This window comes from Phyllobates terribilis, unplaced genomic scaffold, assembly GCF_046119375.1.
Source record: "Phyllobates terribilis strain yellow unplaced genomic scaffold, ASM4611937v1 Scaffold_5__5_contigs__length_657084704, whole genome shotgun sequence".
NCBI lineage: Eukaryota > Metazoa > Chordata > Amphibia > Anura > Dendrobatidae > Phyllobates > Phyllobates terribilis.
In genome coordinates, this window is record NW_027362765.1 from 114,780,579 (window position 1) to 114,803,127 (window position 22,549).

The 22,549-nt window shown below is 37.7% G+C and overlaps 1 protein-coding gene across 2 annotated transcripts; it reads left to right on the forward strand.

Moving 5' to 3' along the window:
- Positions 1-311: 311 nt before the first annotated feature.
- On the forward strand, positions 312-16,310 carry TFAP2C (transcription factor AP-2 gamma). 2 transcript variants are annotated; one of them, XM_073682774.1, is made up of 7 exons: positions 312-460; positions 6,672-7,151; positions 7,706-7,757; positions 9,384-9,588; positions 12,366-12,484; positions 12,827-12,968; positions 14,954-16,310. In XM_073682774.1, exons 1-7 carry the CDS (start codon positions 431-433, stop codon positions 15,237-15,239), a joined length of 1,314 nt encoding a protein of 437 aa, XP_073538875.1. In that variant the 5' UTR covers positions 312-430; the 3' UTR covers positions 15,240-16,310. The 2 variants fall into 2 exon arrangements, with proteins under 2 accessions (XP_073538875.1, XP_073538874.1); XM_073682773.1 differs by lacking the exon at positions 312-460 and adding an exon at positions 5,141-5,452.
- The last annotated feature ends 6,239 nt before the right edge of the window (positions 16,311-22,549 follow it).

The following is a 22,549-nucleotide window of genomic DNA, read 5'->3' on the forward strand; positions in this document are numbered from 1 at the left end:
CACACACACACACAGTATATGGAAGGCTCCAAGTCCTCTTGTCATTTTTTACCCAAAATTTTGAATCCCGTTTCCAAAATCAGTAATACCTAGTGACTAAAAAATATTATTATTACTGAAGATAATTATAGAAACGTCCTCAGTCTCCTGGGCTGCCAGTGCTCTCTGTAATAAGGGGTCACAGACGCATTACCTGCACTGCACATGAGGGGAAGGGTAGAGGTGCCTGTGGATAAAAGGAGGAGGAGGAGGAGCAGTGTTAGGGGCTGGAAGATGCACAGTAAGGTGAGTTGTAATTTTTTTTTTGGGCTGGGTGGCAGCATGCAGTGCGCATGCGTAGCAGGGACATAGTGTCTAGGTGCTGGATGACTACAGGTAACATTCAAGTTTGCAACTGTTACTGCTTTAATATCCCCAAATCCCTGGAGTGATGTCTCTGCTGGGGAGGCCAGAATGGCAGGTAAGCGGCACCATTCTATCCACTGTACTTTACCTGCTTACTACACCTGTATGGAGCTCACACCCTGACACCCAAGAAGCTGCAACTGCAATCTCCTTGGGGAATTTTGGCACAGCAAGATCTCAAGTCTCCAGGGGGGAAGACGCCTTATTACCTGGTGCGCCTTACCTGAAGGGAGACTCTCACTCCTCCAAGATCCCTTCTGTGCATCAGAACATAGAGCTAAGTATTCACCCCCATCCCAAATATTAACGTGACCCCCACCCCCCATTGATTATATTGAGGTCCTGATTATGGAGGCTGGGGGGCTAAATCAAAGCAGGGGAGGTTTGAGGCATCAGTGGACTAATCAGCATTAATATCACTTCACTAAACAAAGTCCTCCAGTTACAAAATGATTAAGAGACAATTTAGGGAATATTTTACAATGATTTGATATTTTGCTATTAGGCAATTAAGCATTTTTACTATTTGTAATTAGTAGAAAAAAAAAAGAGAAGAACTTTATTTGCCCTCCTCAGTGGGGGAAGAAATCCCCTTGCAGAATAGGTGATGACAATACTAAGTGTTAGGTGTATGATTTTAATCCTGTCTGGATATATGAGGAATAAGAATCACAATGAGAGACATTTCTGCTGTAATCTTCCCTCGCAGCTGCTATTTCTTCCTCTGATCCTCAGATTAAACTTTCCTTCCCACAACTAATGACATCTATAATGCGAAATATAATAAAATAGTCCCAGGAACACAACACCCAGCTCATGCTGCTCCTAATTAATTCCAGATAGAGAAAAAAGTGAATGACGCAGTGAAGTGGTAAAATTACCAGACTTGCGAGATAGATAGAGAGATATATATATATATATAATATTCTGCTCCTATACATTTTGTTTTACAATTGTGCGACATTATGCTGTATAGTTGCACATGCAGTTCTGTGGATGTTTGGTGGGTTGTCTTGTGTCAAAAATCAGTGGTTTGTGAGCTGCAAATAGGTTACAATAACTTATCATGCATACAGAGTGTATGTGTATATATATTTTTTTAATCACTGGTAGAAAATGTAGCTGAAAATAACAGACGTTTGATAAAATCTCATACATGGGCAGTGATTATTCTTTAAACTTGAGTAAACACCTCTTTAAAAAAAATGAATAAAATTTCTCTTCCCTTGCAGAAAGATAATTAATGGTCCCTTCCATTTAGTATATTGTTTCCCCTTTAAAACATCCCATATAACTTCCCCCTAACATTTTTTTTTTAACAGAAGATGAGGGTAGTAGTACACCTCTCATTGCTTTGGACTCTGTAGGTAGAGGAGTAGTAGTCCCTCCCATTTACTATATTGTTCCCCCTTTTAAGGTATCCCACAATTTCCCCTGACATTCGTTTACAGGAATGAGAGTAGTAGTCCACTTCTCACTAGTTTGGGTACAGTAGAGCACCTCAGCCTCCACCTGCTGCCTCTGAGCCCCTAGATATCCCTGGACATTGGATGGCGCCGGGCACTTGCTGTTACTTGCAGTACAAACCTGCATTTGAAAGGCTTCTTCTACTATGGGACAACAAGGGAATTTAACCCTCATCATCCTCTCCAGCCTGGGCCCCCACCAGAAATGCTAATGAAGATTAAGTGCTGATTACAAGCTGCCTCCTCTGTGCGATCTGTGGTCAGCCTTATTACACCCTGGGAGACATAAGACATATTCCAAATAATATATGTAACCAGAGATATCATTGTTGAATAATATATTATATAATATTTTACATGTGTATAATTTTTCTGTTATCTGATTAGTAACTCTTTCCAAAACTATAAGTGTATAATGTGCTATCACCATTCCTGAATAAACGAAATCTATATTAATAATGTTGATAGCTCCATTATTTAACTTGGAATTATAATTGTAAACCTATACAAAATGCTATATTTCGTGGGGAAATAAACTATTCACCACATTTTCCTGCTCCTAAGGGGAAAAAAATAAAACCTAATACTACAAACAAATAATGCTTTATAAGTAACTTAACAAACCAAATGTTCTGCAAATGGAAAGTTCTCCCTGTATGGAGTGGCTAGCTGCGCCTTTTGCACTGTCTTGGCGCACTGTGTGAATGGCGCACTGCACTGGTGAGTCTGTGTAGCTTCTGTCGCTGTCTCAATGAGTGCAATGCTTTGGTTTCACACGTATTTCTAATGTGCCATCAATATTATGGGTGTAGGAATATAAATATGTACACCCCTCCCAAATGATATTAATATATAATACACAGTGACAGTAATGTTTAGTGAATCAGGATACTTGCCCCCTTTATTTTCTCCTCTCTAGACCTTCAGGCTTTTGGTGCCCACCACCCCCTGCCTGGCTGGCACTGCCCACATGTAAAAGCCTGGCAGAGAATAAGAGCTTATCACATTCTCCCTAAGGCAAGAGATATAATGGGAACTTGTCAAGTATTTATTTAAATGGACACTTAAGTATTTTTTTTTCTTTCTCCTGCTTATTATCTGTGCCAATCCCAAACCTTCTACTAAAAAAACTGCTGGAGGCACAAGAATCCAGAAACCAGACATGATTCAACTCTGTGCCCTGCAATCACTAGAAAACAGCCGGCTGGCAGCTATTGTCAATGAAATGACTACATATTATTCTCCATTTTTTTTAATCGCTCTACAAAATAAATATAAAGTTATAGTATGTATAAATATAACTAAATTGTATAAAACTTTCTTCTTTTTTTGCATGTTCCATCCTTTACGATCCATTGAAATTACTGAAAAAAAAGTATTGTGTATTTATCTCAAATTTTCTCTGATTTTCTACTGTAGGTATAGTATTGTCTACACACATTATACTGTAGTATTTGATATTTGTTTCTGATTGTATTGTCTACACTCACACTTAGTGTGTGTGTGTGTCTTTTTATTTATTTCTTATATAGTGTGTCCACAATACTATAACTACCCACTATAAAACATAGAAACATGAAATCACAAATGCATACTAAATTACAATGTGTGTAGTCACAATCTTGTACCCACAGACAAATGAAATCATCACACACATATTACAATGTGTGTAGACCCCTACCCACTAAAAAAAGAATTGTGGTCTAGAATGTTAGAATGTGTATTTACTCATGTTTCTATTACAATGATTGTATAGTGGGTAGGGGTCTACACACATTGTAATATGTGCACTATATATATATATATATATATATATATATATATATATATATATATATATATATATATATATATATATATATATATATATATATATATATATATATATATATATATATATATATATATGATCTTGGATAATATCTTCTTATCTATACTTAGATCTTAGTTATATTATCTATAATTACTATTAATCTACCATTCTATAATGGCAAAATACTATATATAGTGCATTTGTTGTTCAATTTTCATATTCTTTTTCTTTTACTTACTTTTTTATTTAAATTTCTCTCTTTAACTTATCTTTTTTTTTTAAATCTCCAGCACAAATATATATATATATATAACACACCTACCATAGTGTGAAACTACACACTGTAAAATCACAGTACACTGAAATTACAATGGGTGTAGACACAATCCTAGACCCACTTCTATAAAAACACAGAAAAATTAAATGCACAGATTGCAAACCATATATGACAAATATACGTATTACAATGTGTAGACACCTACCCACTATAAAATGAATGTTATAGAGAAAAAAACGAAATAAAATATATACATATATTATAATGACTTTATAGTGGGTAGGTGTCTATATATTGTAATGTTTGTTTTTTTCTGTGTTTCTAGTGGGTAGGTATAGTATTATCTACACTCACACGCTACTATACTTACACACTATTAAGCTATAAATATATATAACAAATACCATTGTATAATGTGTAGACAATACTATACCTACACATTATTAAGCCAGAAAAAAAAAGTAACAAATACACATATAATGAGTGGACAACACTATACCTGCACAGTATAAATTCACAGAAAAATGCAATAACAAATGCACTAAATTTCAATGTGTAGACACACAATCATAAAAACGCAGAAAATGCAATCCTATCTACACCTACTACAACGTGTCTATCACCTATTATATGTGTCTATACAGTGATATAAAATCACTGTAATGTGTATTTCTTTTTTCTGTTTTTATAATGTAGATGTAGTATTGTGGTTACACACTGTATGAAACCTAATACGAAAAAAATATGGCAAATGCACTGGTTACATTGTGTGGGGTAGATACAATGCTATACTACACACCATAAACAACTTATGCAAAAATCACATTTTTTGCATGAGAAATATTACAATAATTGGCCTGCAAAAAAAAGAATAAATAATAATAAAAAAAAATTAAAATTTCAGTAATTTTTTGCTTCTAGGATTCTTCATGCTCTACCCCTTTTTTTTTAACAGAAAATGTTCTTATTAGTGTTTTTTTTTTTATTCTTGTAATTGTTAATGTTTTATGTGTGTTTTTCCTGTTGGGCTCAATCATCACAGCCTGTAAATGTTTAGATAAGAAAGTGTGAAGGAAAACATTGAGGCTGATGCTTGGAGATTGTAACATTTCCTCTGCAGATAAAGTATCACTGACAATATTGTGATTAGCAAGCCACTGAGCAGTGTCTGAGGTTGGGGAGAGCAGGAGTACCCATGTGGGCGTGGCCTGAGAGCTCCGAGCCTGGGATTGGTGCAGCTTGCCCCCCTCTAGAATTAAGGCTCAGCCCCCTCCCTGGGGAGGAGTTCCCATAATAGGAGCATTAAGGGAGGACAGGGAGATAGAGGGAAATAGTCAGTTGTGAAAGAGCTTCCATGCCTGCTACCTAACTGCTGACACCTGGGAATACAGTTCTGAGCCTGGGATATTATATACCCTGTGTGGATACTGACTGAGCCCAACCATGCTGTGGAAACTAGCAGATAATGTCAAGTATGAGGAGGAGTGTGAGGTGAGCACTCAGCTCTGCTACATATGTGCATGTTTGGCATAGTATGGCATTATATTTGCAGCCTCTGAACTATCTATAAATGGTTTTTGTGCATCATGTATGGGTTTTTTTTTGTTTTGGTCTTCAGCAGAACTGTCTCATTGAATTATCTCTAAACTGCATGTTCGTTATATGGTGTATTGTGTATGTTGTGCTTCATGGGTGAAGAAATTACCTCTGATTTATGCATTTATTTTTTTTCCCCATATACCGCGACCACTTTGCTATTTTAGTCCCATTCTAAGTGTAAAGTGCAGTATTGGTGCTGGACAGTAGTGGGCGCCAGAGACAAGGGCATTTTATGTATACAGAGGTTTGGATTAGAAGTTTCTATGTGAGCAGCGATTTATAGAGAATTTTGCCAATTGCTTAAGGTCTTACTTGTCTGTCCAGAACTTCGTTACCTTTTTTATTATTGATACATTTTTTTTTACCTTTTTGTTGTAATATTCCCATAATGCATGCTAGACCTTTTACGTACGATTTGGTGATTGATCTTGGCGTCATCATGAGTTGACTCGTTCTCTTTGGCATTTCACCCCCTTTTTTTCTATCTTTCCCCTTGGTCACAGTCATTCATTTTTCTCCATTGGTCACGGTCTGTAGGCTGCGGTTGTTTTGGCTCCTGTTGATTAGATTCAGTCATTTGAAATCAATAGGAGGTATTTAGCAGGGAGGATGGGTCACAGTGGAGTCTGTTGGGGCTCCTTTCTCTACTGATTAGCTCGCCCTGTTATTTTAATAAGCGTGAAGTTGTAATCTGCTAAAAGCCAGGGATCAACCTACTTATCAACATTTTTTACATGTAGAATACTAATGGACGGTCGTCTCCTGCCTCCAGAAATTTTAAGGGACACTAACTTAAAACTGTATAATTTAAGCAGGTCAGATTTTATTTATTTATTTTTTTAGGTCCGCAAAAATAAAATGCAGAAAAACATTGTAATATAGATCTGTAAAGTATTATGTTGAGTTTTTTTTTTTTTAATATATACACTTGAAGCTTGAAAACAAAAATCTGTGTGCTGTTAATTGATTCTAATTGGACTTTCACTATCTGACCTCAGGAACTTGCAATTTAAAATGCATTCAGAGTCAGAAGGGGGGTGGGGGGTTCAGATTTTTGTGGTATTAAAGTTGATTTAGTATTAATTTTTTTCTACACTTGTTTCCTATACAGGACAGACATGATGGTGGCAGCAATGGTAATCCAAGGTTACCCCATCTGTCATCAGTCAGCCAGCACTTGTACAGCCCAGCTCCCCCACTTTCTCACTCGGGGTCCTCTGACTTCCAGCCACCATATTTTCCACCTCCATACCAGCCTTTGCCGTATTCCCAGTCTGACCCTTATTCCCACCTTGGAGACCCATTCTCCCTCAACTCGATCCACACTTCTCACCCTCCTCCAAGTCAACAGCAGGCATGGCCAAGCCGTCAAAGCCAAGACCACAGTGGAATTTCCCACCACAGCAGACCGGGGTTGGTTCATCACATCCCATCTCTGGATCCTAGCTCGGGAAGGTTGGGAAGAGACTTCCAAAGAAGGCCTGATATTCTTCTACAGCATGGACATGGACACGGACATAGTCTAGATTCCGCAAGCCTTGCAGAAAATCTTGGTCTACCAGACATTGGCCAGCAGATGGAGGATGTTGCGGTAATGTCCCCTATAAAATTCTAATTATGGCAAGGATAGGGTTTCTTTTGGAGAGCCTTCCTGGCTTAAGAGTGCGGGAAAACTTTGCTTGTCAGAGCTGGATTCACAATTTTATAATAAGTTTTCCAAGCTTTGTTGGCAAAGAGCCCCTGGCTGCAACTTTCACATCAGTAAAAAGGGGCCAGTATGTAGCATGTTGATGTTTCGAGTTATTTTCGAGTCTAACTAAATCGCTTGATTGCCCAACTTTGATTTTTGAACTCCAAAACCTATTGTTCCAAGAATGAAATTTGCAAGTGTACATCAATTTAGTTTCATCTACTCCATAAATTGAGAAAAATGTAAAAATGTTAACTATGCTGACAACAAGATTCTTGTTTTTTGTTTTGAAAAATTCTTCAAATAAGTTAAATAAAAAAAAATTACTAATAAATTAAATTTTAGTTCTTAAGCTACAAAAGCTCTATTCAATATTAGACTTGAAACTGAAAAAAGCAAACCTATATAAAATTATATTTATACCTCTGTTTTATTTTTTTCCTCCTTCCATACAGAGTTTAGAAGAACAGGGTTTAATCATGCATGACCAGACGGTCATTAAAAAAGGTTTGTTCAACTTTCTTTCTCTCTGTAAATGTGGTACGAATCATGATCCTCTCAAAACTAATCCTATGATCTGTCTTCTGTTTATAAGACTATTTCCAATTTTTGTATTTTTTAATTAATTAGAAAGAATGTTCGATGAAACGTTTTCTGTACTTGTTTGTTAAACAACAAATCTTATTTTCTTTCCTTCCTCAATCGTAGTGCATCCAATGTTCGTTAGCCCTTGTAAATTGAGTGAAAACAGAACATTATATTCTATAAACAATCTTGATTACAAAGATTGTGTCATGTTAAAAATATTTAGTTGAGGTTTTTTTTATGTGCGGTGGTGATGTTTTGATATCACAAACATTGCTCTGCTGCCGTCTGTTATGTCTTTTATTAAAAAGTTCAACTTTTTAATAATTTTGTGAGTTCTACCTGTATGTTTTGTATTCTTTTTGGCACTGTCGTATGGATCACTTTATTAAATGGAGTCTATTAGGAATGCTTGAACTGCTGTGCAGATTGATCTGTCATAGAGAACCTAAACATTATAGCCGACCCTTAACAGCGTTGGCATTATACCTCGCTTGTTCTCTGTTCATTCTTGCATTTGGAGGGAGTTAATTGCTGGAGTATTGTTGCAGGTTGGGTATAGAGCTGGAATCTGCATTGTGTAATCTTTCTATTTTGTTCCCTTGTTGCTCAGATTGTAAACAAAGATACTTTCTATTTTTTTTTTCTTCCAGACAAAAAATAATAAAGTATATAGACATAATTTTGTCTGGAAAATGGAGTTCGATCTGTCGTAACGAATATGAAAATGGTTAAAATTTAAAAAGCGATTATATTTTTGAGTGTGCATTAAACGTTTTTTTTTTTACCAAGAACTTCATATAAGTATTCCATTTTTCTTTAGCTACTCTCTCCCCATCTTTATCCAAACAAATTCTCCACGAGATCCTTGTTGTAGACTCCTGTCCAGTTCTGAGATGCACGTCATGTACAGTGCTCCATATTTACTTAAGTCTTTTGTGTTACTAATGCTCATGTAAACCTCTTCGTGCTCTTCAGGTTTTAAAAGAGGATCCCAGAAGTGCACAAATATTCTAAATGGTCTTAGCTTCAAAAACGCATGTTCCTGTGTTTCTCCACACCCTTGTATACATGTCAATACATATATGCGCTCATTAAGTTGGGGGTGTAAATTGGTTCTGGGCCAGTTTGCTCAAATATCTTCTTGAAGGACTGTTTTTTGCCCCCTATGTTCGGTTTAAAGGAAAGAAATTAAGATCCAGGTGGTGATTGTTTCTTCTTGTCCCTAGATAAGATGGCTTAAGCACTTTATTAATGAAGGCATGTACTAGGGCCAATTCTATAAATGCCTAGTTGACTTCCTAATATTTTGAGAATGGTGTAAACAGGGCATCAAGAAATTCTCAAGAATGTACAAAGTCTGAAATTATGCTTTGATATGGTTCAAAGCCTTTTTATGGCCTAGATAGTTGATATAGTTTTATATTGGCGGAAGCCCCCAATGATTAGACACATCTTTTTGATAATACATAAATCTTTTACCACTAAACTCCATTATCTTGTAGGAAACCTTACCGTTTGAATGATTAAGTATTGTCTTCTCCACAGGCAAAAACACTCTCAACATGCCCTACCAGAAAGACTCTCTGATGGGAATGGTCATCAATCCAAATGAGATCTTCTGCTCTGTCCCGGGAAGACTATCACTCTTGAGTTCCACTTCAAAGTACAAAGTTACTGTAGCTGAGGTCCAGCGGCGACTCTCGCCCCCTGAATGCTTGAACGCGTCCTTACTTGGAGGTGTACTGAGAAGGTAAATGTTCCGACTCGCTCTGTATCTTATTTGCTACTAGAATTGTGTGTATTCGTCGTCGTCATGAATAGTTGATCAAATTTAGAAAAACATCTAGAAAACTTTTGGGTGACAATGTGGACAGTGCAAAGGAAACTGCTTCTGAGATTGAGCAAATCTTTGAAAAGGGATGGGGTGCAGATGATGTATCTGGGAGCCACTTGTGGACATCCGTTAATAACAAAAGTTAAAATTTACCATTTCCCACCTGTGGAGGGAAAATTTCCACAGAAACCATAAAAAGAAACCTTTTTAAGGTTAATAATGTGAGCTTTACTTAGATGTGTGCATTCTTGCATTGTCTCATAATCTGTCCCACCCCCCCCCCACCACCTAGCTTTGAGTTAATGTCCCTTTTAACAGCCACACCCCAAAACATTTTATCAGGGGTAAGTCGTCTTATCTATATCCAGCTGAATAAATGGAGTCTTGTGTCATCTTTCTTCCAATCCAGATACAATAGTAACCTATCTCATAATTGTTTTCAGGGCCTGTTGGGATTTGTAGTCTTGCAGCAGATGGTAAACGACTGGGTGCTTAAGTGGTCTCTAAATAGTTAATGTGTATAATGTCCCCCGGCCATTGAAACTCACCCAACTGCTTTTTATTTAATGATAGAGGACAGGAGGTGTTCAGAATCGGCAACACTTTAGTGAAACACAACTTTCCTTCCACGGTTTCCGATGTGGCTCCAACTAGAACAATGGCAAGCATTGTTCTAAAGCCTTTCATAAATGGAGCTATGTAGGATCCATTGCACGAGATGAGCGAGAAATCGTTAGACCACATCTTCCACCCCGTCGCCTGACAGTTCTGCTAATTTGAATATGAACCAATTGCACAAATAAATGTAAGAAAGAAACTTGTTCAGGTCCTTGGATGGTGGTTAACAAGGCTTCTAATACGTTTAAGGGTATTTTCAGTTTTTGGCGAAGATTTCGCTCTATAGTCCTCATTTAAAAACAAAAAATGCTTCCAGCAGGCTTCTCCTTCATTTAAATGAGAACATGCCTATAGTACAAAAAAACATGTTTTTCCATGGTTTATAGGCAGAAAACATGCAAAGTATCGGCATGATTTTTGCTCCAGAAACTCACTAAAATCTGCTTGTCTTTTAGATGTGTATTTTTCAGCTAAACAAATTGTGTGTGTGTGTATATATATATATATATATATATATATATATATATATATATATATATATATATATATATATATATATATATATATATATATATATATATATATATATATATATATATATATATATATATAATATATATATATATATAAATAATATCTCCATGTGAATATACATTAAGGCTTGATTTGACATCAGTTTTTATGGTCAATGTCTCATCAGTATTTTAAAGTCAAAACAAGGAGTGGCTCCAAAAATACAAAACTGGTCCCTTTTCTCTTTTTTTAGTTTTTTTTTTTTTTTTTTTTTTTTTTTTTTTTTAATAGGTTCCACCTCTGAATTTTGCTTATAAATGTTGGTTAAACACTGATGTGTGAATGAGGCCTAAGCCTATGTGAACACAATGACATTTGGGTGAGTTTTTGACACTGCGTATTTTCGCTGTGTCAAAAAAAAAACAGCGTCTTACGGTTCCAGCAAAGTGGATGGGATTTATAGAAATCTGTGTGTGTATTATATAATATGATATTATAATCTAGACCTAAAACTCCGCGTACCCAGAAAAGAAGTTGACATGTTGCAAATTTGAAAATATATCTAATTATTATTATTATTAATAATATTATTATTATTCACAGTATAAACTGACCTGTGGTGAGTTTCAAATTCGCAACATGTCAACTTCTTTTCTAGGCACGCTAAGTTTTAGGTCTAGATTTTTCCCATAGACTTGCATTAGATGTAGAAAATCCACAGGTAAAAGAAAAAAATGCACATACATTTTTAGTGTGGCGGAAACGTGTGTAATTAACACATGAGTGTATCTAAGTTTTATCAAAGCCGAATACCAGGAAGTGTCAAAAACAAGGGAGTTTTGTTTAAAAGATGACGTACTAAGAGACAAAAAAAGTAATAAAAAATGCAAGTAACCTCATTTACTTAATGGGTGCAAAAATGTTCTTGCAATATCAAAAGCTCATTGTGGGAATGTAGCCCAAGGATCACGTGGGTTAAAAAAATTAAACAATATATTTTGCTGAAGAAAAGAAATACATTTTTGTTCCTTCTGCATTTGGCATCACTCATGTAATCTGGATCTTTTTGGTAACACCGTGTTCCTATGTATAGGAAGAAGCTGGGGTTAGGAGTGTGACATTAACATATGGCTAATTTCCATCTATAAATAGCGGGAATTAATGAGCGCATGGGGTTAGCAACTTAAAACTACATAAACATCTGTTCCTGTGGCTGATGCTACAGAAATAACTGAATCCCGATTGTTTGTAGAAGGTAAAATGGGATGAACTGGTGGGTGGTGGATGGATGGAAATATATTTGCGTTGCATTGCTGGAGTATCTGTATGGATGGGAATTCCCATACAGATGTCTCCAGGGAGCCGCGTTCTTCTGAAATTCAATCGCTGTAATCCATTGTTACAGTTTAGACTCATTGTGAGGGAATCCTGCCCCGTGACATCACTGGTTTCTTGTGAAGTCTTGTTCTCTGGAGTGACGCCCTCGTCTGAGTTGTTCTGTTGGTTAAACGCCTTGATGGCTGCATTGAAATACTAAATGCGTATCCTGTCTCTTTCATCAGGGCAAAATCTAAAAATGGAGGGAGGTCGTTGCGAGAAAAACTTGAAAAAATTGGTCTGAACCTGCCGGCCGGAAGGAGGAAGGCAGCCAATGTGACGCTGCTGACGTCACTGGTGGAAGGTTGGTGTCGTAGCATGTTAACTATGGTTAAAAGCCCTCAATGGTGGAAACCTGTTGACTTGAGCTGTAGCCAAGAGGAACATGTGACTGATGTTCTAAATGTCTAAAACTGCTGCACAATGGAAAGATTGGGCGCATCTTTCCAATTGTAAATTTTTCAGGAATTTAAAAATGATTATTAATTGGCTCAAACATTGGGAGAGGATCTCAGGATGACATGTGGAACTGTGCATGATACTTCTTTCTACCAGAATTGTAGCATTATTAAATAAAGTGTTATGAAAGTGAAAACTGTCCTCTTTGACTGTCATGGTAACCCATATTTTTTTTTTTTTTTTGTAGGTGAAGCCGTACACCTCGCTCGTGACTTCGGGTATGTGTGCGAAACCGAATTCCCCTCCAAGGCAGTGGCAGAATACTTAAGTCGGCCGCACATGGAACGAAATGAGATGGCAAATCGCAAAAACATGCTGCTTGCAGCAAAGTACGTGACCAGTTAAGGGTTTACTTGAGTAACGTTCTGTTAGTTTAGGATCTAAGGAGTAACATTTCTCATTGTGGAGAGAGACAAGTCAGGCCTGGCATGTCAGAGTGAGGAGACTTAAATGCCATGCATGCTCCCCTGGGAAAATAAATATGCAACTAGCTCTCTGAAGAGGCTATTTGCATATCTGTTAGTTTAGCACCCTATTGCTGACCTTGTGCCATTTTAGACTGTGGAATTCAAAATGTCCAATCAAAAAGCGGGATTCTATAACCTTATTCAATCAATCTTCATTGGGGGGGGGGGGAATTAAAAACCTAAAAACCCTGGACTGAAGGGGGGAAAAAATTGTAGACCCCCAAATGTTCAAATGTTCAGTTAAAATTTTTTTTCGAATTTTATATGACCTATGAGAGTTCTTTCCAACTTGACCCATTAGCTGGATCAGAGTTTTATATAAGGGCAGTTTGTCCCTGGGGGAAAAAAAAACAACAAAACCCAATTGCAATGCTGACCACAAGGGGTGTAGCACAGTTAGAGCTCATCAATGGGTCAACTAAATTAAATACAATAAATTACCCTTTTTTGGGGCGAGGTGTTTCATATACTATGGTAATTATTAAGTCTTCTGGTTCGGGTAAATTGCATAGTGCTCCCCTCAAAAAATGACTTTTTTGGGTTTCCGAGCAGCCGCAGATCTCCTGACCTTGGCCACCTTTTATAGGCGGCATTTATGATTCTGGTCTGCAAAGCTCAGTTGTAAGAAAGTCCTAACTACCCAGGAGTTGGTACCATTAGCTAAAACCTTTTTGATTTCATGGTACAAGAGAACACTTATAACTCGACACAAGTGTCCTGCGAGGATGAAGGTTTCAATGTGGACGTTTGCAAAATAAATTACCCCCCCCCCCCCAAAAAAAAAAAAATATATAAAAAATTTTGGTTTAATATATTTTATTTTTTTGATTCAATCTTCATCCCTTGGATTATTATCTTCAAAAGTAGTTGTTCTATAGTTTTTGGAGAATTTTTTTTATTTTTTTTTTTGCAAATATCCATCTAGACAACCTTCCTTATCCCCACAGGACACTTCTGCGTGTTGAGTTATAAATGTTCTTTTACTGAAGCCTGCTGCGTCCGGCATGTTACATGAGGTTTCATGATGTGTACAAATCTCGACAAGTACTCTTTAAGTGTTTTGTGGATCCCTGCTAATACTTTGCAGGTGTTTCTAAAACTGTTCTGTGCTGACTAAGAGACTGCTCATTTATAGAGAAATGATTTACAGGAAACTATATAGACCTCTGATGAAAGATGAGGCAGTAACATATGTCCCAATTTGTTTTGCAATGAAACACTGTGTGTATATACATACATGCACATATATTTTTAAGGATTCTAATTATTCAAGGGGCTCCTAAATGTTGTAATATGGGTCCACTTTATTTACTTTTTAAAATTTCCATTTTTGGCAGTAATATTTTAAAAGCGGGCTCACTTAAAAAAAAAAAAATTCAATTTGAAGGCTTTGTTCTCTCATTCCCATTCATTTGGTAATAGTATTCTCCATCTCAAACATCATGCTATTCTGTAATTATTGGGGGCTTTAATATTTTTACATTTTCATACAAGTGTTTTTTTGAAAATGTACTTTCTTACTGGAACCAAAGGTCTAGGTCTTGCCAGATAAATCTTGTCTTGACAGTACATATGTATCAGACTGAGATGTGTCTTCCCAGGAGCGCTGAATTTACTGTATTAAACTTCCATATTTTATAGACCCCAAAAAAGATTTTAAATGTTTTTTTTTTGAGGAATATACTTAGAAATGTAATGAAATAAATGAAGTTGCTAGTATCAAAATCTTGTAGAGGGAGGAATAATTAAAAATCTATTAAATGATACTCTAACTTTTACTAAACTTTTTTGCATTTACATAACTCGGTCCCTAAAATGATTTTATTTTTTTTTTCTTGCGCTTTTAGACAAATCTGCAAAGAATTCACAGACCTCCTCACGCAGGACCGGACGCCACTGGGTAACGCAAGGCCAAATCCAATCTTGGAACCTGGAATCCAAAGTTGTTTAGCTCACTTCAGCCTCATCACACATGGCTTTGGGAGTGCTGCAATTTGTGCTGCTATGACCTCTGTACAAAACTATCTAAACGAGGCGTTAAAAATTGCAGACAAAATGTACATGAATGCGGGAGACCAAAGCCCTGGCGAAAGCAACAAAGGCTTGGACAAGATGGACAAACACCGAAAATGAGGATGTAATATGGACAACTATCAATGTTTGACTAGAGGAACATATGAGGCTGGGACCTATGACTTTCCTTTTGAACTCTATTTTGTGAGGATCCGTGATCAGGCGGGTGGACTGGAGACCGTATGGAATATTATGGGACGGTGCTACTTTCTGATCTCCACTGCCCAAAGTCTTGGCTGAGAGGGAACTTTACAGGCACCAGAATTTTCTTCCAGAAAATCCTTTTGCACTCGACTTCCAGCCTCTTTACCTCCCATGCATTTCATTAGGACCACAAGGATCTTGCAGGGATTATTTTTTTATACCACCCACCTCCCCCATCCCCTTCTTAATATGAAATAAATGTTTACCAGAGGTTGTAGACATCAGCGGAAATTTGGACTTGTGAACTGGCCTGTCTGCATGTATTTTAGAGGTGTGACTGCAGCCATAGTAGCATATTTCATTTTAATTGAGCTCCAATGTGCTAATTTTAAATGTGTGATTTTTTTTTTTTCAACTTTAATGTTTATTTTACATTAATTTTAAATTGAGTTCTTTTGCATACTTTTTAGTTTTATTTTTTTGACACTCTATTTTATTCTTTATCAATTTTTCCACATTGTTTTAAAGGATAAGGTCCAGATTCTCCTAATACTAGGGACCTATTTTTAAAATTTTTCTTTTCTGTCCTACTTATTAGAACCCCCACCTTTTTTTTTTTTTCCTTGGTCCCATCAGTAAAAAAAAATCATACCCTTTTAATAGTGGTACAAAAGGAGACCCTGATAAAATTAGGAACTTCAATTTAAATAGACCATTGAGGTCTGAAGATTTGGTTCTGTTAGGGGTGGCAATGACTTGTCCATAGGTGGGCATTGTAGCTCGATGATTGAGTTAATTAATTTTTTTTTTTTCTTACTGTACATATTTATTTATATGTAATTTAAGGGGCTTTGTACATAATGGTGAAACTTTATACAACTTTGGGTTGAGGGAAGGTTGATACAATATTTTTTTTTTTTTTTTAAGTCTTTGTAAACTAGTCAAATTTAGAATATTTAACAAATAAAAAAAAAAAAATAAAAAAAAGTGCGGCGCTAAAGGTGCCTCTCTAAAGCAATATGTGTGAAATTGTGTGGGAAGGGAAGTGACTTTTTTTTATAAGAAGTGAATGTGCCATGTTGCGTTTTGTGCGTTCAACAGCTTTTACATATTTGTAAATCTTACAATATTAAACTGTTGTATATTATAAGCCTGTAATAATAATAAAAAAAAAAATCCTGAGATTTAGGTTGTGTTCTATTTACCGTAAAGGTAGTCAATGGTTTTAACTTTATTTGGTTTACACTTTTTTTTTTTTTAACCGTAACCCTCTCTAGTTAAATTTTTAAAAAAAAAAGATAAAAGAGAAACTGTAAAGTTGGGATGGAAAAGTGAGTATACTGATTATATACTCATAATACCATTGCACATTTAATATACCTAATGGAGTGCATTTTTGTATTGTGCATACAATTTACTGAAGATGTGTGCTACAGGGATATACATAAATGAACAAAAGAGATGGCAAAAAGATTTTTTTTTTTTCTTTCCTGTTACTAGGGGGAGAAAAAATGCTTTAGTTTAAAACCAAAGAGGCACAATAAATGCCAACCAAGCTGTGGCACGGTGTCTCCTCCTTGTCACATCTTGTCAAGGACCACCAAGCTTTTGTATCCTGGTAGCTAGCGCCAATTGTACAGGTAACACCATGGAGCCTAATAAGAAATTGTTGGAATTTAGGTCTGATTTACACTTTGTCAGTTTTTTGCCATCTCTTTTTCTTGTATGCTGGTGGGGAAACGGAGGACTCCCAAACTTCTCCCAGGATTAGTCTGTGGTTAATAGATATGCTGTATTAAAATATTTTATTTTTGAGGGGGTTGGGGGGGGGGGGGAGGGGTAAAGCTATTTTTTTGTATTTTCAGCTCCTGTCTTGTTGATGACTAGTAGTTGTGACACGAGGCAGCACTTGATAATAAACTACTGGAGACAAAGTTCTTCATCGAGCAATGGGCCCATTAAACTTTTCTCTAGCAATGACTCTGCCATTGCCATTTTTTTTTTATTTACTTACAGATTAGGTTGGATGTAATTTACCTTAGCAGCAGAATAGTGAGTGCAGCTCTGGAGTATAATACAGGATGTAACTCAGGATCAGTACAGGATAAGTAATATAATGTGTGGACACAGTGACTCCACCAGGAGAATAGTGAGTGCAGCTCTGGAGCATAATACGGTATGTAACTCAGGATCAGTACAGGATAAGTAATGTAATGTATGTACACAGTGACTCCACCAGCAGAATAGTGAGTGCAGCAGGTTTCTCGACAGTCTGAGAAAATGCCCATTCAATCTTTCAATACATAGACAATAGGATATCTTCTACTCATACACGATCCGTGCACATCCCCGACCTCGTGTGTTGCTGAAGTCTGTTCCTGGAATGACAGGATACCATATGTTAATATTTTAGTCTGTGGATTTGCAGTTACACATGGCTGAGGCTCTTGTATATTTTTATACCAAATCCTCCACAGTGCGGAGTGTTTGATCATCCGCCCATCAAGGCTCGATGATTGCCCCTCTAATTTGTACTGTGTCAGCTTTCAAACACACAGGCCAGATGAGGCGGATGGGTGGTAGGAAGCTGCAAAACAATGCCACATCTTGAAGTAGTGTGTACAATAGAAAATGCAAATCTGTACTTCCCCAAACTTCTAATTATAAAGGATGTGGTTACTGCGCCGGTGCCAAACGGGACACCAGTACCCACAGCACTCAGAGCAGACATGTATTGCCCCATGGTTGAAAACTGCAAGATGTGGAGACCCTAAGGACTGAGAGACCAGAGATGTGACCTGCTACAATATATATTCTGGTTAATTTCAGGTGAAAAATAATAGTGGAGTTACACTCCAACACAACATGGAGAATTATAAGAGAACCACCTGATAGTTGGGGTTCAATACAATGACCTACTAATACTGGGAGTACAGGATAATAGACTGACACCTAAACATCCGTGGAACATTAACACTTCTAAGCCGAGAGTTTGTCTTGTTTATAAATGAGATTTCTCTTTTTTTGGGAAACTGACAGCAAGCTTGTTCGTAAACACTCCACTAATGACTTACTAGCTGGAGGAAAAATGTATACCTGGCACTGTGCTATCATCTTAAAAATAAAGATGTCATGGTCATAAAAGACCTTCCCTCTCCTGGATCCCCCTCATACTTTTGCTAACTGCACATTTAGCGCCTCCCATTCCCATACTATCTCCTCATCCCACCCTCTCTCTGTGTCCCTCAAGGATCTGTCTTGGGACCCCCTACTCTCCTCTAGCTATACCTTTTGCCTGAGAGAACCTAAAAAGTCCCACGGCTTCCAGTACCACCTGTATGCTGATGACACTGACACTCAAATCTACCTCTCTGCTGTCCAGAATCCCAGAGTGTCTATCAGCCATATTATCGTTCTCATCACGCTTCCTAAAACTCAATGTAGACAAAACCAAACTCCTCTTTCTTCCATCTATTACAGTAAAGGACATCACGCTTTCCCCTGTCTCACAAATTTGCTGATTTGATGTAACCCCTTGAATTTGCCCTGGTCTTCAAAGAACACATCTGAGCCCTTACCACCTCCTACTGCCTCCAACTCAAAAATATTTCCATAATTTGTCCTTTCCTCAGCCCAAATTTACTAAAATGTTAGTGCATGTTCTCATCATCTCCTGCCTTGACTACTGCAAAATCCTCCTCTGTGGCCTCCCAACGAACACTCCTGCACCTCTCTAGTCTATCCTTAACTCCGCTGCCCAATTACTCAGCCTCTCACCTCTGCCAATCTCATCACTGTCTTCCAATTTCCCAGCAAATCCAGTTTATACTACTATGATTTGGAAGGCCATCCATAATCTACCTCCTCCATCTCCAAACTAATCTCCTGATAATGTAATCTATGAACACAGTGACTCCACCAGCAGAATAGTGAGTGCAGCTCTGCAGTATAATACAGGATGTAACTCAGGATCAGTATAAGATAAGTAATGTAAAGTATGTACACAGTAACTCCACCAGCAGAACAGTGAGTTCAGCTCTGGAGTATAATACTGCATGTAAGGGCGTGTGCACACAGAATTTTGAGGTGCCTCTTGGAATGGAACAGCTTAAAAAAATGCTTGAAAGATTTAGTTTTCATTTCTATAGTAAAACCACTTTACTGGTTATATGTTTAACCTTCTGAGTTTTTTTTTCCCCCCATCAGGTTTTGAAAAATGCCCGGTTGAAGTAAAAAAGAAAGTGCATGTCCTTCTTAAGCGTATCATGATGAAAAACACTCAAAACTATCACTGTCCAGTCAAAAGACTGAAAATAACGCTATGGAATAAAATATTGCAGAAATACTTGAAAAAGTCTTAGAAAAAACTGCCCAAGGAAGGAGCGTTTGCCAAGGTGGTTTCCACTAGAAAACTTGTCATGTTTGACCTCCTAAAAAAAACAAAAACTTTTTGTACAAATACTCTAATTCAAGATCAGTACAGGATAAATGATGAATGTAATTAATGACTCCACTAGCAGAATAGTGAGTGCAGCTCTGCTCAGCTGTTACTCAGGAAGTATGTCTCTTGGCATGTGTAAGGAGATGACATGATGGATATACTGCCCATGTTCCCCAATGAAGACACGCATATTATTACGATGTGTAATGTGTATTGTGACATGCGTTATTAGTGACGGCATTGTAGTTTAACCGACAGCAGGGAGAGTTAGGGTTAATTATTGGGACTGGCCCAGAGTGGATGGGGATAAAGTGCAGGGGCAGAGACCGTTACCTGTCAGGAAGTTAGATAGGGCCCAGTGTGCAACAGGAACAGGGGATACTGGGACAGATAGAGTGTGTGGTGTGCCGGAGGGCCTGCAGAGAGATGCAAGTCTGTACACCGGGCTAATGGAGGTGCTGTGACAGCAAGCTAGTTGGGAGAAGCTAGTGTCCAAAGTGGAGAGCTAGTTGGGAGCAATCTGTTTTGCAACAGGAAAGGAGTGAGGGTCGCGACTAAGGGCCGGATTCATCCTTCTGTCCCCCCCCCCCACACCTCACTGCAAAGAAGGTACTGTGGACTCTGTGGTACAGTTAGGTCCATATATATTTGGACAGAGACAACATTTTTCTAATTTTGGTTCTAGACATTACCACAATGAATTTTAAACAAAACAAATCAGATGCAGTTGAAGTTCAGACTTTCAGCTTTCATTTGAGGGTATCCACATTAAAATTGGATGAAGGGTTTAGGAGTTTCAGCTCCTTAACATGTGCTTCTTTGTAGCGCTTGATGGTTTTTGCAAGTGCACTTGGGGACAGTTTCAAAGTTTCCCCAATTTTTCGGACTGACTGACCTTCATTTCTTAAAGTAATGATGGCCACTCGTTTTTCTTTACTTAGCTGCTTTTTTCTTGCCATAATACAAATTCTAACAGTCTATTCAGTAGGACTATCAGCTGTGTATCCACCTGACTTCTGCACAACACAACTGATGGTCCCAACCCCATTTATAAGGCAAGAAATCCCACTTATTAAACCTGACAGGGCACACCTGTGAAGTGAAAACCATTTCCGGTGACTACATCTTGAAGCTCATCAAGAGAATACCAAGAGTGTGCAAAGCAGTCATTAAAGCAAAAGGTGGCTACTTTGAAGAACCTAGAATATAAGACATATTTTCAGTTGTTTCACACTTTTTTGTTAAGCATATAATTCCACATGTGTTAATTCATAGTTTTGATGCCTTCAGTGTGAATGTACAATTTTCATAGTCAAGAAAATACAGAAAAATCTTTAAATGAGAAGGTGTGTCCAAACTTTTGGTCTGTACTGTATATAGTTACTATTTTTTTAAATATGCTTAAGTGTATATTAAAGATAGATGAATCAATTAGATGCAAATTGAATTCATGTTGTATTTTAAGAAATTGGCTTGTCCAGGTGATGTCTAACAATTTGTGATTCGATTTCTCGAAATCTAAGCAAAAAATGACTGCCGACACTTAACACTGTGTGCCGAATTATTAGGCAAATTAGTATTTTGATCACATGATATTTTTTATACATGTTGTCCTACTCCAAGCTGCATAGGCTTGAGAGCCAACTGCCAATTAAGTAAATCTGGTGATGTGCATCTCTGTAATGAGGAGGGGTGTTGACCAATGACATCAACACCCTATATGAGGTGTGCTTAATTATTAGGCACCTTCCTTTCCTTTGGCAAAATGGGTCAGAAGAGAGATTTGACGGGCTCTGAAAAGTCCAAAATTGTGAGATGTCTTGCAGAGGGATGCAGCAGTCTTGAAATTTCCAAACTTTTGAAGCGTGATCACCGAACAATCAAGCGTTTCATGGCAAATAGCCAATAGGGTCGCAAGAAGCGTGTTGGCCAAAATAGGCGCAAAATAACTGCCCATGAATTGAGGAAAATCAAGCGTGAAGCGGCCAAGATGCCATTCGCCACCAGTTTTGCCATATTTCAGAGCTGCAATGTTACTGGAGTATCAAAAAGCACAAGGTGTGCGATACTCAGGGACATGGCCACGGTAAGGAAGGCTGAAAAACGATCACTTTTGAACAAGAAACATAAGATAAAATGTCAAGAATGGGCCAAGAAATATCTTAAGACTGATCTTTCAAAGGTTTTATGGACTGATGAAATGAGAGTGACTCTTGATGGGCCAGATGGATGGGCCAGAGGCTGGATCAGTAAAGGGCAGAGAGCTCCACTCTGACTCAGACACCAGCAAGGTGTAGGTGGGGTACTGGTATGGGCTGGTATCATCAAAGATGAACTTGTGGGACCTTTTCGGGTTGAGGATGGAGTGAAGCTCAACTCCCAGACCTACTGCCAGTTTCTGGAAGACAACTTCTTCAAGCAGTGGTACAGGAAGAAGTCGGTATCGTTCAAGAAAAACATGATTTTCATGCAGGACAATGCTCCATCACATGCATCCAACTACACCACGGCGTGGCTGGCCAGTAAAGGTCTAAAAGAAGAAAAAATAATGACATGGTCCCCTTGTTCACCTGATCTGAACCCCATAGAGAACCTGTGGTCCATCATAAAATGTGAGATCTACAGGGAGGGAAAACAGTACACCTCTCGGAACAGTGTCTGGGAGGCTGTGGTGGCTGCTGCACGCAATGTTGATCGAAAACAGATCAAGCAACTGACAGAATCTATGGATAGAAGGCTGTTGAGTGTCATCATAAAGAAAGGTGGCTATATTGATCACTAATTT

Bases quoted from the DNA above. Each gene is read 5' to 3' on its own strand.
- TFAP2C (XM_073682773.1), top strand. From the start codon at position 5,405: ATGCTGTGGAAACTAGCAGATAATGTCAAGTATGAGGAGGAGTGTGAG. The intron at 12,485-12,826 runs GTTGGTGTCGTA...TTTTTTTTGTAG, and splicing joins GCTGACGTCACTGGTGGAAG to GTGAAGCCGTACACCTCGCT. The intron at 12,969-14,953 runs GTACGTGACCAG...TTGCGCTTTTAG, and splicing joins AACATGCTGCTTGCAGCAAA to ACAAATCTGCAAAGAATTCA.